Source organism: Heptranchias perlo, chromosome 39 (genome assembly GCF_035084215.1).
Source record: "Heptranchias perlo isolate sHepPer1 chromosome 39, sHepPer1.hap1, whole genome shotgun sequence".
Classification (NCBI taxonomy): domain Eukaryota; kingdom Metazoa; phylum Chordata; class Chondrichthyes; order Hexanchiformes; family Hexanchidae; genus Heptranchias; species Heptranchias perlo.
In genome coordinates, this window is record NC_090363.1 from 7,041,780 (window position 1) to 7,058,406 (window position 16,627).

Below are 16,627 nucleotides of genomic sequence, written 5' to 3' on the forward strand. Positions count from 1 at the left end.
TCCCTTTACTTCTAGGAAACTGTCTATTCCTGTTTTAAATTTATTTAATGATGTAGCTAAACAGAGCTTAATCCATATGATTAATCCATATGATTAATCCATATGATTAATCCATATGACCAATTTGAAATCAGATGATTCAGAATTTCAGCCTACCCTGCAGAAGGTTTAACAGATTAATTAAAAGAAAAGTTATTTCAAATCCATGTTATTCGTTTGAAGGACCCAATTCACATCTATTTGGACTATTCTGATTTTCTCTGCTCTAGACCAGTTTGGAATTACATTGAGTCCACAGCACAGATACAGGCCGTTCGGCCCAACTGGTCTATGCTAGTGTTTATGCTCCACACGAGCCTCCTCCCACCCCGTTTCATCTCACCCTATCAACATATCTTTCTATTCCTTTCTCCCTCATGTGCTGATCTAGCTTCCCCTTAAATGCATTTGGGTACCAAATCATTGCCAGTTCTAAGTAATGACACCGACGTTACCATGGATGACAATTCAACCCACCAGTAACTCCACTGCTCTCTAACATAATCAAATCTAAACTTTCAACGGGGAGACCTTAAGATCTGGATCAGAAGTCTGGATTCAGATGATCACAGGAACAGGAGTAGGCCATTCAGCCCCTCGAGCCTGCTCCGCCATTCAATTGGATCATGGCTGATCTTCGACCTCAACTCCATTTACCCGCTGATTAATCCATGTCCCTTGATGCCTTTACCCGACAAAAATTTATCGATTTTAATCGTGAGAGCTCCAGTTGTCCCTCAGTATCCACAGCCTTTTGGGGGAAGAGAATTCCAGATTTTTAATACCCTTTTTTTTTGAAAAAATTCTTCCTGATATCTCTCCTAAATTGCCTCGCTCTGTCAGAAACAGATTGGAGATAAGCAACTTTTCGTAGCTTGCTCATATCTTTTCCCTTTCAGTGGTTGCAGGACCAAACAACAACAATAACTTGCATTTATATAGCGCCTTAAATGTAGTAAAACGTCCCAAGGCGTCTCACAGGAGCGTTATCAAACAAAAATTTGACACCGAGCCACATAAGGAGATATTAGACCAGGTGACCAAAAGCTTGGTCTAAGAGGTAGGTTTTAAGGAGCATCTTAAAGGAGAAGAGAGAGAGATAGATAGAGAGGGAGGTAGGGAGGGAATACCTGAGCTTAGGGCCTGAGCAGCTGAAGGCAAGGCCGCCAGCAGTGGAGCGATTGAAATCGGGGATGCGCAAGAGGCCAGAACTGGAGGAGCGCAGAGATCTCGGAGGGTTGTAGGGCTGGAGGAGGTTACAGAGAGAGGGAGGGGGCGAGGCCATGGAGGGATTTGAAAACAAGGATGAGAATTATAAGCATCGAGGCGTTGCCAGACCGGGAGCCAATGTAGGTCCTGCGTGGTGAGCATAACTCACACATTACAGGAAGGTGGTGCTAATCGCCTGTATGATACTTGCCTCCAGTCCCAGTAACGAAACTGTACACAAATAATTGCGTACAGGAGAGGTGGCATATTCAAAGCAGGCTGAAGTGCAAAGCTGCTTCTTTTGATAAACTTCAAATAAAAGCTGAAGGATATTAAATGAATCGGGGTGGAAATTTACCTTGGAGAGCGGGCGTTATCGCCCTGGCTGCTCGCTGTACGATCCGCCCGATATTGAGCTCGATTAGAGTCCATGGCGGAAAAAGCCATTCCACGTGTTTTATGTCCTCGCCCATTTACAATTCCACCCCCCCCCAATGTCTTTAAAATTGGCACTAGTTACCTTATGACCTGTGTTAATGTTTTCAAATCAATATTCAAAGGATATGCTGATAGGATTAGTTGAAGTAGGGAGGGAGCATAAACGCCGGCATAGACCAGTTGGGCCGAATGGCCTGTTTCTGGGCTGTCGACACTATGTAATTCTATGTGATATTATGCGATTGATGTAGATCTTGTCTAGGGGGCGTAGTCTCAGAATAAGGGGTCGCCCGTTTAAGACGGAAATGAGGGGGGATTTCTTCTCCCAGAGTGTCGTGAATCTTTGGAATTCTTTACCCCAAAAAGCCGTGGAGGCCGAGTCATTGAACACATTCAAGGCTGAGTTAGACAAGTTTTTGATCAGCGAGGGAGTCAAAGGATATCGGAAAAGGCGGGAAAGTGGAGTTGAGGTAAAAATCAGAGCAGCCATGATCTCACCGAATGGCGGAGCAGGCTCGAGGGGCCGAATGGCCTACTCCTGCTCCTATCTCTTATGGTCTTGTGTTGTATCACCTAGGATCTTAATGGTTTGTAGGTGTTGTGTTTAGTCTCTTTCTCCAGAACCAGTGGAAGCTTCTAGTTTGTCGTAGTTGCGTTATGCCTGGTATGAGGAATGGAGGTAGTAGCTTTTCCAGAAAGGGTCACGTAGGGAGCGTGAGACCCGCGGTACTGCGCAAGGTGTAGTTCCAGAGGATTTTTTCGTAACATTGTGTCATTTTCCCGCTGTCCTTCCCCCTCACCCACCCTGCGTTTGTGCTCCTCCATCCTGCGTTTGTGCTCCTCCATCCTGCGTTTGTGCTCCTCCATCCTGCGTTTGTGCTCCTCCATCCTGCGTTTGTGCTCCTCCACCCTGCGTCTGTGCTCCTCCACCCTGCGCTTGTGCTCATCCACCCTGCGTTTGTGCTCCTCCACCCTGCATTTGTGCTCCTCCACCCTGCGTTTGTGCTCCTCCACCCTGCGTTTGTGCTCCTCCACCCTGCGTTTGTGCTCCTCCACCCTGCGTTTGTGCTCCTCCACCCTGCGTTTGTGCTCCTCCACCCTGCGTTTGTGCTCATTCATCCATCCTGCGTTTGTGCTCCTCCATCCTGCGTTTGTGCTCCTCCATCCTGCGTTTGTGCTCCTCCATCCTGCGTTTGTGCTCATTCCTCCATCCTGCGTTTGTGTTCCTCCACCCTGCGTTTGTGTTCCTCCACCCTGCGTTTGTGTTCCTCCACCCTGCGTTTGTGTTCCTCCACCCTGCGTTTGTGTTCCTCCACCCTGCGTTTGTGTTCCTCCACCCTGCGTTTGTGTTCCTCCATCCTGCGTTTGTGTTCCTCCATCCTGCGTTTGTGCTCCTCCATCCTGCGTTTGTGTTCCTCCATCCTGCGTTTGTGCTCATTCCTCCACCCTGCGTTTGTGCTCCTCCACCCTGCGTTTGTGTTCCTCCATCCTGCGTTTGTGTTCCTCCACCCTGCGTTTGTGCTCCTCCACCCTGCGTTTGTGTTCCTCCATCCTGCATTTGTGCTCATTCCTCCACCCTGCGTTTGTGCTCCTCCACCCTGCGTTTGTGTTCCTCCACCCTGCGTTTGTGTTCCTCCATCCTGCGTTTGTGTTCCTCCATCCTGCGTTTGTGTTCCTCCATCCTGCGTTTGTGTTCCTCCATCCTGCGTTTGTGTTCCTCCATCCTGCGTTTGTGTTCCTCCACCCTGCGTTTGTGCTCCTCCACCCCGCGTTTGTGTTCCTCCATCCTGCGTTTGTGCTCATTCCTCCACCCTGCGTTTGTGCTCCTCCACCCTGCGTTTGTGTTCCTCCACCCTGCGTTTGTGTTCCTCCATCCTGCGTTTGTGTTCCTCCATCCTGTTCTTTGTGCTCCTCCACCCTGCGTTTGTGTTCCTCCATCCTGGGTTTGTGCTCATTCCTCCACCCTGCGTTTGTGCTCATTCCTCCACCCTGCGTTTGTGTTCCTCCATCCTGCGTTTGTGCTCATTCCTCCACCCTGCGTTTGTGTTCCTCCATCCTGCGTTTGTGTTCCTCCATCCTGCGTTTGTGTTCCTCCATCCTGTTCTTTGTGCTCATCCATCCTGTTGTTGTGTTCCCTCCTCTCCGACAGCTCTTCTGTTAAACAACCCAGCCTATCACCTTTTACTCTCTGCAAACCCTCATCTGATTGGAGGCCCTGGCTGCTCTAAGGATCAGCTTAAGCCAATCAACACTGATGGTAAGGACATCACCAAATTGGGATGGCGGTAGGGTGGGGGGACTGGGAATGGGAAGGGGGGGGGGGGGAGGGAGTTTGCGAATGTCCAGTCCAATGGGGTGCATTCCTTTGACATCTGAATTGCTGTTCAGATCACATGTTGATGGAGCAACTTTAACCTAACCGGCCCGTCGGGAAACTGACAGAATTGGACGGAACACGAGTTTTATTCCCGCCTGCTCGGTGGCGTGCAAACCCCAAAGGGCTGAGTCACTTTTTTTATAAAACGTTAACAAAGAGCTGATCGTAGCTGCCTCTTTGCGACCGTCAAAGAGCGAGATTGGCCGTGAGAGGCCGTCGCGGTTCTCCCCACAGAGCTGGCGTGACATCAGACCAGTTCCTCCCGCCGACCTTTACAACCGCGCGCCGAGCTCACCGCTCTGTCACTCCAGCGACTCCACCCCCGCCTCCCCCAGAGCCGTATCCAGCTGTCGCGTCGATGGAAGGGGACGGCAATAGAACGGGGCTGTTTAGGCCACAGAGCGGCGGCAGTTTGTGAGGGTTTGCAGTAACGGAAGGTTGGTTTGTGCTCAGTGATAGAGCCACTGGGTTGGAAATCGGTCTCGGTCGGTATGGCCTGTTATAGGCCCGGCCTGATATTCGGTAGTCAAAGAGAACCAAATATCGGGCCGGGCCTATAACGGGTGGCCAATCCGATTCCGTCCGAGGATTTCTACCCCACTGGATTGGAATTACTGAAGTCAACGGAGAGCAATATTGGGCAGCGGGGGGGGGGTGTAAAACCATCGTTCTGCCCGATCCCCCGGGATTCCCGCCCGGCCAGTTCGGTTAAAATCGCCCCCCACCCCCCACAATGTGGCAGTTGTTGACTTAGTGACGAGGTGGGCAGGTCAATAAAGCATTTTCGTTTTAACGTCCTTCAATAAATAGCAGTCGCCAGTGGATGTTATCTGACCGCTATCGATATAAAACGTCTGGTGGTTCCAAAGTTCGAGAGGCTGCTGCCGTCGGCTTTACGTTGTGTGATCGGACGAGGCGTTCCCGCCAGAGGAGAATGCGGCGGAAATTCAGAAATAATGTCCCGCACGTACGCCTTCAGTCTGTGCGTGGTTTATCCTCCTCAGTCGTGGCCTTTGTGTCTGTTTCGTTGTCTTTTCAGTCGATGGAAACGTGCAAGAAACGAGCAAAATGGATTGCATAGAATTACGTTGGTTGTACAGCATTGAAACAGGCCGTTCGGCCCAACTGGTCCATGCTGGTGTTTGTGCTCCTCCCTCCCGAATTCATCTCACCTTATCAGTGCATCCTTCTATTCCCTTCTCCTTCATGTGTTTATCTAGCTTTCCCTTAAATGCCTCAACTACTCCTTGTGGTAGTGAGTTCCACATTCTCACCACTCTCTAGGTGAAGTCTCTCCTGAATTCCCTATTGGATTTATTAGTGACTATCTTGTATTTATAGCCCCTAGTTTTGGTCTCCCCCGCAAGCGGAATAATCTTCTCTACGTCTACCCTAACGAACCCCTTCATTATCTTAAAAACCTCTGGAGAAAAGAGCCCCAGCCTGTTCAGTTCTGCCATCACCTTTTTAAAATCTTTTTTTTTGCACCTTCTCCAGCGCCTCGACATCCTTTTTATAATATGGAGACCAGAGCTGTGCAAACGAGCTCTTACGTGTGGCAGAGTCCTCTTACGATGACGTCCATTTTAAGACGCAAGTGGGCCCACGAAAGTTCTTCCTCCCAAACTGTGCCGCTTCACGTGGGTGAGCCTCCCGCCGTCGGGCTTCTCAGTTGGGCCCCATGGCGGTGAATACTGGATAGTGATCCAGACTGGGAACCCTCCGGCCAAGACTAAAGATACTGAGGCTACTGTAGGACCCTCACTGCTCTGCCCAGTTGAAATCAGTTAATTCAGCAGTGACCAGGGATTGAGGGGCCTTTACGGTTTGCGCGGCTCAGTATCGCATCGTGTAGCATCTTTAGCCACTGGTGCCAGCGGGATATTTACATAGGGACAGGAGGAGGCCATTCAGCCCCTCGAGCCTGTTCCGCCATTCAGTTGGATCCGAGCCTCAACTCCATTTCCCGGCCTCTGTTCCATAACCTTCTATCCCTTTACCCAACAAAAATCAATCGACCCAGTCCTGACAAGTTTCAATCGACCCCCCCCCCAGGTCCACAGCCTGTTGGGAGAGCGTATTTCCAGGTTCCCAATTTGCTTCCCGATTTCACTGGTAAATGGCCTACCTCCCACTTTAAGGTGGTCCCCTCTTCCTTCTGGATTGCCCCCCCACCCCCGACCAGAGGACTAAGTTTTCCCTGTGTATCTCACCCAGTCGAACCCCAAGATGCAGACACAGACGGTGAGTCTTTTCGAGGTGATTCATCCTATCCCTTATCTCTCGATCGCAGCGTGCAACGGGGAGTACGCGGAGCCCGACCTGACCAAGATGGCCTTCCAAACAGGCTTCCCGAACAGCGTACCTCATTACGCCGAGGCAGACATCATCAACCTTCAGGGAGTAACCGGCAATAACACCTACGCGGTCCCTGCCGTCACCATCGATGCGCTGGCCGGCAAAGACATTGGCGTGGGCGAGTTTCCACGGCAACGACTTGTTTTCCGAGAGAAACTGGGGGAGGGACAGTTTGGAGAGGTAAGCCCGTTTGGGGAGATATTTGAATAAAAGAATAAAGGAGGTGGGGGGCGGGGGGGCATGAATTCTTCGAAGCGTTTTCACGAAAGAATTTTGAGTAGACGACTGAGTGGTGATCATTTTAAAAACCCAGGCGCCAATAATAAACCATCAAGCAACCGGATGTAACTCGGGCGTAATTCAGTGAACGAGGGGGCCCTACTGGGATAATAATGGGGCGGAGTCCACAAGTAATCGGGCACTGGCCCCACCTGAGCCAAACACAGAGCCGACCTCACACAGTAATCCAAAGCCAGCTCGTTTTTGATTCGTTTAGTGACGGCCCCTCAAAACGTTAAGAGCACCGTTCAGGGGGGGTGGGGGGCCGGCTCCAAGCTGCTGCTCGAGGCCCAATTTCGGGTGAGCCTCGGGCCTCCGCCTGTTTCGGGCCCGGAAAGGGGGCCGAGACGAATCTCCGCGCCTCTGATGTCGATATTGGGGGGGGCGGGGGGCTTACCCACAACGGGAGCACCACAAATCCCAGAACCTCTCCGTCTCTCTCACAGGCGAACGCACATTGGATGGTGGGTCTTCACCTCCAGGGCAGAGCGCAGAGAGGACGATGTGATAGCCAGGATGCCATGCCGATAACAGAAGCTGGCTGATTTCCCTTCTACTTAAACTAGTACAAGGAGTGCGGGGCCGGCTCCGTTAACAGGCGTGCGATCCTCCCTGCCCAATTTTGCGCTCCTCCGCGTCTGCGTTTAACACCCACGTGGTATCTGGAACGCGCTGCCTGAAATAACTTTCAAAAGGGAACTGGATATATGTTTGAAAAGGAAATATTTTGCGGGGCAGTGGGGGGGAAAGAGCGGAGGCGGTGGAGGGGCGGGGGGTTGGGGGGAGAGTGGGACGAACTGGATAGCTCTTTCAAAGACCGGGAACGATGGGCCCAATGGCCTCCTCCCGTGCCGTATCACTCCATGATTACACACACCCGACAGAGACCCGACGTTCATGTGGATGAGCGCAGGACGTTACAGAGCTGTGCTTAGTCCTGAGCAGAGCTGGTGGTGTTGTCTGAGAAGTCAATGGCGGGGGGGGGGGGGGGCGGGGGGAGGAACAACACACTGAAGCCGATCCATTCTCTCCCCTATCTTCCAGGTCCACCTGTGCGAAGTGGACAGCCCTCAGGAGCTGGAGAGCCTGGGTTTCCCCTTCAACATCCGCAAAGGACGCCCTCTGATGGTGGCTGTGAAAATGCTGCGCTCGGACGCCACCAAAAACGCCAGGTGCGCCGTGGCCGCCTCGAAAGGTTTACGTTTTCCTCCCTTCGCCCGCGCTCAAAGGAATCGGTTCGAATCCCTCCAGCTCAGAAGACCGTTTTTTTTTTTATCTTCTTCGAACCTCGGGGCTGATTTCTGTCTCGCCACCAGGAAACGGGGCGATAGAGGGACAAAAATTGTGGGGGGAGGGATGTTCCCGCTGACTGGTGATCACATCAAATTTACAGCATAGAAACAGGCCATTCGGCCCAACTGGTCCATGCTGGCGTTTATGCTCCAGAGGAGCCTCCTCCCTCCCTACGTCATCTCACCCCATCAGCACATCCTTCTATTCCTTTCTCCCTCATGTATTTATCTAACTTCCCCTTGAGTGACTAGATCTGCCTGTTTAGGAGGTTATTTATACCTTTTAAGCATTAATCTTTCACCTTTTAGTTAAATTAATACCAAAGTGCCAAATGCGGTTAGGATTGAAGTCTCCTTTCATATCCGACTCTCGTAAATCCAGCTCGGGAATTGGATATATTCTGAATTTCACACAGTATCTTTAGACGGGCACTGGCTGGTATAAATAAGGGTGAGGTAACGGCAGTGAAATGATCCATAATCTCTGCTGGGAGTTGGCTGCATGATGACCAACTGTGTGAAAAGATAAAAGGGCGATTTTGGAATATAGCCCATATCCGAGATCTCTGCGCTCCTCCAATTCTGGCCTCTTGCGCATCCCCGATTTTAATCGCTCCACCATTGGCGGCCGTGCCTTCAGCTGCCTGGGCCCTGAGCTCTGGAATTCCCTCCCTAAACCTCTCTCCGCCTCTCTCTCCTCCTTTACGACGCTCCTTAAAACCTACCTCACCCCTGTCCTATTATCTCTTTACGTGGCTCTGTGTCCGATTTTTGTCTGATGACACTCCTGTGAAGAGCCTCGGGACGTTTTACTGAGTGAAAGGCGCTATATAAATGCAAGTTGTCGTGATGTGTAAAGCAATCAAAATGGAGTTCCTGTGACCAGCGACTGGTTAGTGTTTGACCTCAAACTTTCCGCCTACAGGAACGACTTCTTAAAGGAAGTGAAGATCATGTCTCGGCTGAAAGACCCCAACATTATTCGGTTGCTGGGGGTGTGCGTCCGTGACGATCCGCTCTGCATGATTACAGAGTACATGGAGAATGGGGACCTCAACCAGTTCCTCTGCAATCACGAGCTGGAGGAAAAGATCGCAAACGCAAGCAACATCCCGAGCATCAGGTTAGAACTGGCAGTAGCAAGGGAGAAGTGATAAGCACCTTGTTTCTCCGAGTGGCATCTCAATCCTTTTCTTGTTGAAGGTAGAGGAGCATTTCGTGGTCTCGTGTCAGCCGTGGATCAGTGGCTGGCCAATCTCGCCTCCGGGGCAGCGGGCACATGGGAACACCAGGTTCCCCTCCGAGTCACACACCGCCCCGACTTGGAAATATATCGGCCGTTCCTTCATCGTCGCTGGGTCAAAAAATCCTGGAACTCCCTTCCTAACAGCGCTGTGGGAGAACCTTCACCACACGGACTGCAGCGATTCAAGAAGGCGGCTCGCCACCACCTTCTCGAGGGCGATTAGGGATGGGCAATAAATGCCGGCCTCGCCAGCGACGCCCACATCCCATGAACGAATGAGAAAAAGGTTTGTGGGTTCAAGTCCCACTCCAGAGACTTGAGCACTAAATCCAGGCCGACACTCCCAGTGACAGTACCGAGGGAGTGCCGTCTTTCGGATGAGACGTTAAACCGAGGCCCCGTCTACCCCTCGCAGGTGGACGTAAAAGATCCCACGGCCACTATTTCGAAGAAGAACAAGGGGTTGTCCTGGCCAGTATTTATCCCTCAACCAACACCACTAAAGCGGATTATCTGGTCATTATTACATTGCTGTTTGTGGGATCTTGCTGTGCGCAAATTGGCTGCCGTGTTTCCTACATTACAACAGTGACTGCGCTTCAGAGGTACTTAATTGGCTGTAAAGCGCTTTGGGACGGCCTGAGGCCGTGAAAGGTTCCATATAAATGCAACTCCCTCCTTTCTTTGTGTGTAAAGCTCAAGAAAAATTACTTTACGAAATTATTATAAACCAATGACAGCTTAGTGAAATAACTTTTCTTCAATTTTACACAGAGGAAAAGATACCACATGTAGATAGCCAGGTGGCCGATTCCCTCTGGTCACTGCGGGGTACAAATTATGTTTCTGCGCTCGCGTAATAAAGAGCTCGGCTTCGCGCGGATCGAAGAGAAGCCTCGACAGGCAGAGGTTCGTCCCGGGAACACTCTTTCCACCAGGAGCTTTCTCGGGCCTTCTGCCAATCGGAACCGCGGTTGGAACCTGGTGCGGGCGAATCTCCGGAGGAAATTCCCAGTGTGAGTCTTCGCGCGCCAGAGGTCGCGTCTTGGCTCAAGTTCACCGTCTTTACGTCTCTCTCTCTCTCTCTCTCTCTCTCCCTCTCTCAGTTACCCGAGCCTGGTGCACATGGCCAGTCAGATCGCCTCAGGCATGAGGTACCTTGCCACGATGAACTTCGTGCACCGAGATCTGGCCACCCGCAACTGCCTGGTCGGCGAGAGCTACACCATCAAAATTGCCGACTTTGGGATGAGCCGGAACCTGTACGCGGGCGATTACTACCGGATCCAGGGCCGGGCTGTGCTTCCCATTCGCTGGATGGCTTGGGAAAGCATTTTGCTGGTGAGTGGCGATGGCCTTTATTCTCCTGCTGTCTGCCTTTCGGAGGAGACCTGGATCTAGGGAGGGGGTGGGGGGGGGGGGTCAATTTTAACCTAACCTGCCCGAGGGGAAACTGAGGGGAGCAGGCACCACGCTGGTTAAACGCTCCCGCCCGATTTTACTCTCCGTTGAAGTCAGTGGAGAATAATACCGGACGGGGTGTAAAACCGGCCTTCCACCCAATCCCGTGGGTTTTGCGCCCGGTGAATTAGTTTAAACCGAGGCCCCGTCTGCCCCCTCAGGTGGACGTGAAAGATCCCGTCGCACTATTCGAAGAAGAGCGAGGGGAGTCCTCCCCCGTGTCCTGGGCCAATATTTATTCCTCATCAGATGATCTGGTCATTTATCACATTGCTGTCTGTGGGATCTTGCTGTGCGCAAATCGGCGTTTCCTACATCACAACAGTGACTACACTTCAAAAGTACTTAATTGGCTGTAAAGCGCTTTGGTACATCCCGAGATTGTGAAAGGCGCTATATAAATGCAAATCTTCCTGTCTTACCTGGTCTGATCCATTCCTGTTTTATCTCATCGCACAGATCTGTTTCCTAGTTATTATTCATGAACAATGGGATTCAGACTATGTTATATAAACAATGTGTGTCGTCAACAAGTCACAAGGTGTACAATACTAACACCTGAGTTGCTAAACTTTGTTAACCAAATTGTTTCTGACACAGTGGTACAGTTATCAATGGGAGGGACATTAATTCCGGGGAATGGATCACTTTTGATCCTAATTGTCAGCATTAAGCACGCCCAGCTCAGACTAAGTACAGATCAGATCAACGGTATAGTTTCCTCCTGTCCTAACAAAGGGGAAAGATTTTTACTCTGCGCTGTGTAAGTGAAATCGCAAATGTGTTCTAACGGGTGAATTTACGGTTTTGCTGCACGTGGAGATAAATTCACCAATTCCCGCTGGAAGTTCGGGATCAGGGAATTTAGCCTACAGCTCACAAAAGAAAATCTTACTTGCAGACGTCTGATCTGCACCCTTAGACGGTCTCCACCTGATGAAGTAATATGATTATTAATTTCCATCTCCCACGCCAGTCATTACTATGGCCTTTCTGACCACGGGCTGGACTTTGCTGGAGTGGGGAGCATCTCATGCCGTGCCCCGTTGGTTAGAACTTTTCCCTCACCCCTGCAGCTCGAAAATATTTTGCGCCGTAACTTGCCGGAAGTGCGAGCTGATAACGGTGCGGAGAGGGCAACGCGGGGCATCTGGGACCTTAGTGAACGACGGGACCAACGGTCTATCTCCTGAACCACTGAGATTTATGGATTGAGAAAGAAACAGAGGAACGACGGAGAAGGAAATAGGGTGAATTAGAGTCAAATCAGGTACCGAAAGGGAAATAAAGAGAGAGAGAAAGAAAGATTGGATTAAGAGAGAGAGAAAAAAAGAGACAGAAAGGAAAAGAAATGTAAAAAATTTAAATTTTTTAAAATCTCCAACAACTTTTGATGACGTGCAGGAAGATGATTGAACAGTTTAAATTGTTCCCTTTTTGGGCCAGGTCGATTGGCATCGCATTAACAATTATCACGTCGTCAAAAAGGTGCTTACGCTCTTAATGCCCGGACTTAACTTTCTGTGGTGAGATTAAGGGGCGAATCCAGCAGAGTTCTTAAAAATAAGGGTGAGAGATGGCGTTTGTGCAGAGCAAACGGCGTAAATCGACCTGCAAGTTCTGGAGGTCCGCAACGCCCCTGAACTCTGCCGGCCGGTTTGCGCGTTAACGAGGGCGTGCGTCGTTAGCGGCCGTTATTTTTTCTCCCGGCCCGATCGGATTGTTGTCCTGAATCGCTGTGCCGCCCGGAAGAACCCTGAATCGATATCTCGAGCTCCCGTCGCTGTACACGAAGGGCGACTCCGTCGATGGGGAGGCGGATGCTGATTTTCCGCTTGTGATCCCTTCCCCTTGCAGGGAAAGTTCACCACTGGCAGCGACGTCTGGGCGTTCGGCGTCACGTTATGGGAGATCCTGATGCTGTGCAAGGAGCAGCCCTACTACCATCTGACGGACGAGCTGGTCATTGAGAACGCTGGCGAATTCTTCAGAGAGCTGGGCAAGCAGGTAATGCTGAGGAAACGGGGCCAAACGACACAGGGGTTTAGGGAAGGAACATCGGATCGTATGAGCATGACTGGTCCATTCAGCCGCTCGAACCTATTCCGCCATTCATGGTTGGTCTGTACCCCCACTCCATTTACCCGCCTTGGTTCCGTATTCCTTAATACCCTTACCTAACAAATGTCTATCAACCTCAACTCTGAAGGCTCATTGAAATCATTAATACTGGAACTCACATATCAATAATGTACGCTTTCAGTTCTGGGCAGCGCACCTCAGGAAGGATGTATTGGCCTTGGAGGGGGTGCAGTGCAGATTCACCAGAATGATACCTGGGCTTAGGGGGTTAAATTACAAGGACAGGTCGCATAGACTCGGCTTGTATTCCCTCGAGTATAGAAGATTGAGGGGTGAGCTAAACGAGGTGTTTAAGGATTTGATAGGGTAGATGGAGAGAAACTTATTTCCTCTGGTGGGATAGTCCAGAACAAGGGGGCATAACCTTAAAATTAGAGCTCGGCCGTTCAGGGGTGATGTCAGGAAGTATTTCTTCGCACAAAGGGGAGTGGAAATCTGGAACTCTCTCCCCCAAAAAGCTGTTGAGGCTGGGGGTCAATAGTAAATTTCAAAACTTTGATAGATTTTTGTTAGGTAAGGGTACTGAGGGTTACAGAACCAAGGCAGGTAGATGGAGTTAAGAAACAGATCAGCCATGATCTAATTGAATGGCAGAACAGGCTCGAGGGGCTGAATGGCCTACTTCTGTTCCTATGCCAACATCTTCGACTGTGTGCCTAGCACGTGGCTTCCCCAGTATGCATGAAAGGAGGCTCGATATGGGGGATGCATATAATTTAAATAATAAATAAGATCCCTTTGGGGTTGTAATCCATCCTTTTTAGACCAATATATCAAGACTGGTGAACCTTACCCATTACCTATTTTTCTTAGTAACATCTGTTACCAAGAAATGGGCGCTCTTGCATCTAGTGTACAATATCAAGTGGACACGATGGCATAGGTTTTCAAGCCTCTTCCCTCCAGTTTGCCAGTAGATTTGCAATTGGTGGGCCAAGCACAAGCCTGGGGACACGCTTTTCCATAGGGCCCAGTGGGACAAAAATGCACCTGCCCATGTCGGCAAAGGATACGACAATGAGAGGACGATTTGTCCGTATCTACTCCATCACCAAGACCCCCCTACTTCCACCTCCGTTCCATCGCTCGTCTCCGCCCCTTCCTCAGCCCAACTGCTGCTGAAACCCTCATCCATGCCTTTGTTACCTCCAGACTCCACTATTCCAATGCTCTCCTGGCCGGCCTCCCACCGCCCACGCTCTGTAAATTTGGGCTCGTCCAAAACTCTGCTGCCCGTATCCTCACTCGCACCAAGTCCCGTTCACCCATCACCCCCTGTGCTCGCTGACCTACATTGGCCCCCGGTCCGGGAACGCCTCGCAATTAAAATTCTCATCCTTGTTTTCAAATCCCTCCAGGGCCTCCCCCTCTCTCTACCTCTGTAACCTCCTTCAGCCCTACAACCCTCTGAGATCTCTGCGCTCCTCCAATTCTTGCATCTTGTGCATCCCAGATTTTCTTCGCTCCACCATTGGCGACCGTGCCTTCAGCTGCCTCGGCCCTAAGCTCTGGAACTCCCTCCCTAAACCTCTCCGCCTCTCTCTGTACACATTCCCCCAGCAGCAGAAAAACATTTTTTTTGAAGAATATTTGTTTTATTCTGCTCGCACAGCTCGACGGCTGATTTGCGTGAGGCCCCCCAAAGTCTCCGCCTCCAGTCTGATGGCAACGACCCAATTGACCGCGGGGCTGAAAAGTCAACAAGGGGGAAGTGGGGGGGGGCATGGGGAAGGGAGGCATCCCTGCATCTTGCCCCGCTCGGAAAGCCTCGACCAGTCTACGTGGCCTGGGATCTTCCCACCCCTTGCGGGGAAAAATTCTGACCGTTCGGATGTCCCGTTTGAGAATAGGGTTGACTGCTCTCCTACTTCAAATCCTGTTTCTCCAGGTGTATCTTCCGCGCCCGGTAATCTGCCCGCAAGCTCTTTACGACGTCATGGTTCGCTGTTGGTGCCGGGATTCGAAAGATCGGCCAACGTTTCAACAGATCCACCAGTTCCTAACAGAGGACGCTATGAACATGGTATAAATGGACTTCCAGCGCGTACTGGATGACATAACCTCTGTGATGACCAAGATGAGAGATGATCACGGGAAAAGGGGTCTTTTGGGGGCCAACAGCACTGCAGGAACTTTTTTTTGGGGGGGGGGGGAGGGAGGGAGGGGAAATCTCTGGTGTTTGCTGGTCACTTTTCTTTAGATCTGAAGTAGTCATCCCAGCGGGACGTGAGTGAGATGCAACCTTACGCACTTATTCTAACAATTCATGTTGCTTCCCGATGGTGAGGATGGCGTATAGATTCTGGGGACTCCTGGTAGATTAACCTGCTCTCGCCGCCGCCGATCTGCCTCAAACTCTTCTAGTTAGAGCTTCGGGGGCCAATTTTCTCCAGGTCAGGCTGAAAACGGGGGGAAATGTTTGTTGGGGATTGAAAATCGCGATCAGTTCTTATTGGAAACACTGGAAACTTTGTGACGGGTGAGAATGTCCCAGGACAACAGCATTTTATCTCAGCTTCCTATCAATTAGATGCAGTCAGTTGGTGGAACATTGCAGGTCATCTCACCTTTGGACAAGCCTTGGACACATCGTACTACTGTGACACCGAATGTTTTGACTACTAAGAATTCAAAATGACCGTCAGGAAAAAGAGAAAACGTGGCAAGGAAAGAAAATGTGTGAGTGTATGTGTGTGTGTGTGTGCGTTAGAAGCCAGAGAAAGCAAGGGAGAATGGGTCAGATGGGTCAACCGTTCAAGGTCGATGGATGGGAGATCTAGAATATGTGGTGTCCCCAGAGTGAGAGAGAGAAATTTTATGTTTACCGCAATCACAAGTAGAAAAATAATTGGATTGTCTGTCCGACTCCACCAAGGATTATCTGCTTAGCGAAGCCAGCTTAACTGGTACACAACTACTGAAGTATAGACCATGCCAAGGAGACCACCAGGAACTACAGGATGAATTCCTGCAGCATTGGTTTGCCTAACCAGGACAACTTTGGACTACTGTAAAAATGACCTTGATCGCTGCCACAAAGCAAGGACCAACTTCAAGATCCTATGGTCTGCTGCAAACAGTGTGCGACTCATTAATCCTCAGATTTCGAAGGTACTTACTAATAGTGTTAAAAGACACTTGTGCCAATCAATCGACAAACTTTCCAAACGACTACTCAATAGTAACAATAGGACGTCCAACTACTGCTTTAGGGATGGCTTTTCTTTTGCTGCGCACAAAATGTACCACAAATCGGATTGGTGGTTTATTTTCCTCGTGTACATAACTATTGCTTTGGGTGTAGAAGACAAGGGTGTGAATTCTGACTAAGCATCTGGTAAACGGCCACACCCAAATAGCCAGTAGACTGCGTAACGATCGTTTCTTTGAGCCGGAAGGTTGCTGGACTGTTATAGATCTGGTCGTTAATGAGAGCTTTGCCTTCAATAGGAATAGAGGAGAGCTAACAAACTACTGAAGAGGGCTGGTTCCAATGCAAGAATAGATTGTAGACTAACTACTGATTAAACTTCTGACTACTGCACATAAAGACAACCACAGACTTAAAACACTTCATTGTGAATTGTAATGTTACTTCTGTTATTCCGGCGTTTCTCTGTCTTGGGTATCGTACTTTCTTTCCCGCTGTCCAGCTCAGATTGGGTAGAGAATGAGTTTGTAATTTTAACCTAACCCGCCCGTCTGACGGGATTCGGGTGCGACGCTGGTTTTACACCCCTGCGCCCCGATTTTACTCTCCATCGAAGTCGACGGAGAGTGATATCG

General features: G+C 50.3%; 1 protein-coding gene across 7 annotated transcripts in view; it reads left to right on the forward strand.

Annotated features, from left to right (window-relative positions):
• The window catches only part of LOC137305173 (discoidin domain-containing receptor 2-like), a 149,619-nt gene extending 133,207 nt beyond the window's left edge, over positions 1-16,412 (forward strand). For 6 of the 7 annotated variants that reach the window (XM_067973986.1, XM_067973987.1, XM_067973989.1 and 3 more), the window contains 7 exons: positions 3,836-3,943; positions 6,357-6,601; positions 7,745-7,872; positions 8,918-9,115; positions 10,345-10,579; positions 12,557-12,706; positions 14,730-16,412. In XM_067973986.1, coding sequence (XP_067830087.1) covers positions 3,836-3,943; positions 6,357-6,601; positions 7,745-7,872; positions 8,918-9,115; positions 10,345-10,579; positions 12,557-12,706; positions 14,730-14,870 — 1,205 coding nt within the window. In that variant the 3' untranslated portion in view covers positions 14,871-16,412. The remainder of the gene's footprint in view (positions 1-3,835; positions 3,944-6,356; positions 6,602-7,744; positions 7,873-8,917; positions 9,116-10,344; positions 10,580-12,556; positions 12,707-14,729) is intronic. The other variant, XM_067973991.1, reaches the window with a different exon arrangement.
• Positions 16,413-16,627: the final 215 nt, after the last annotated feature.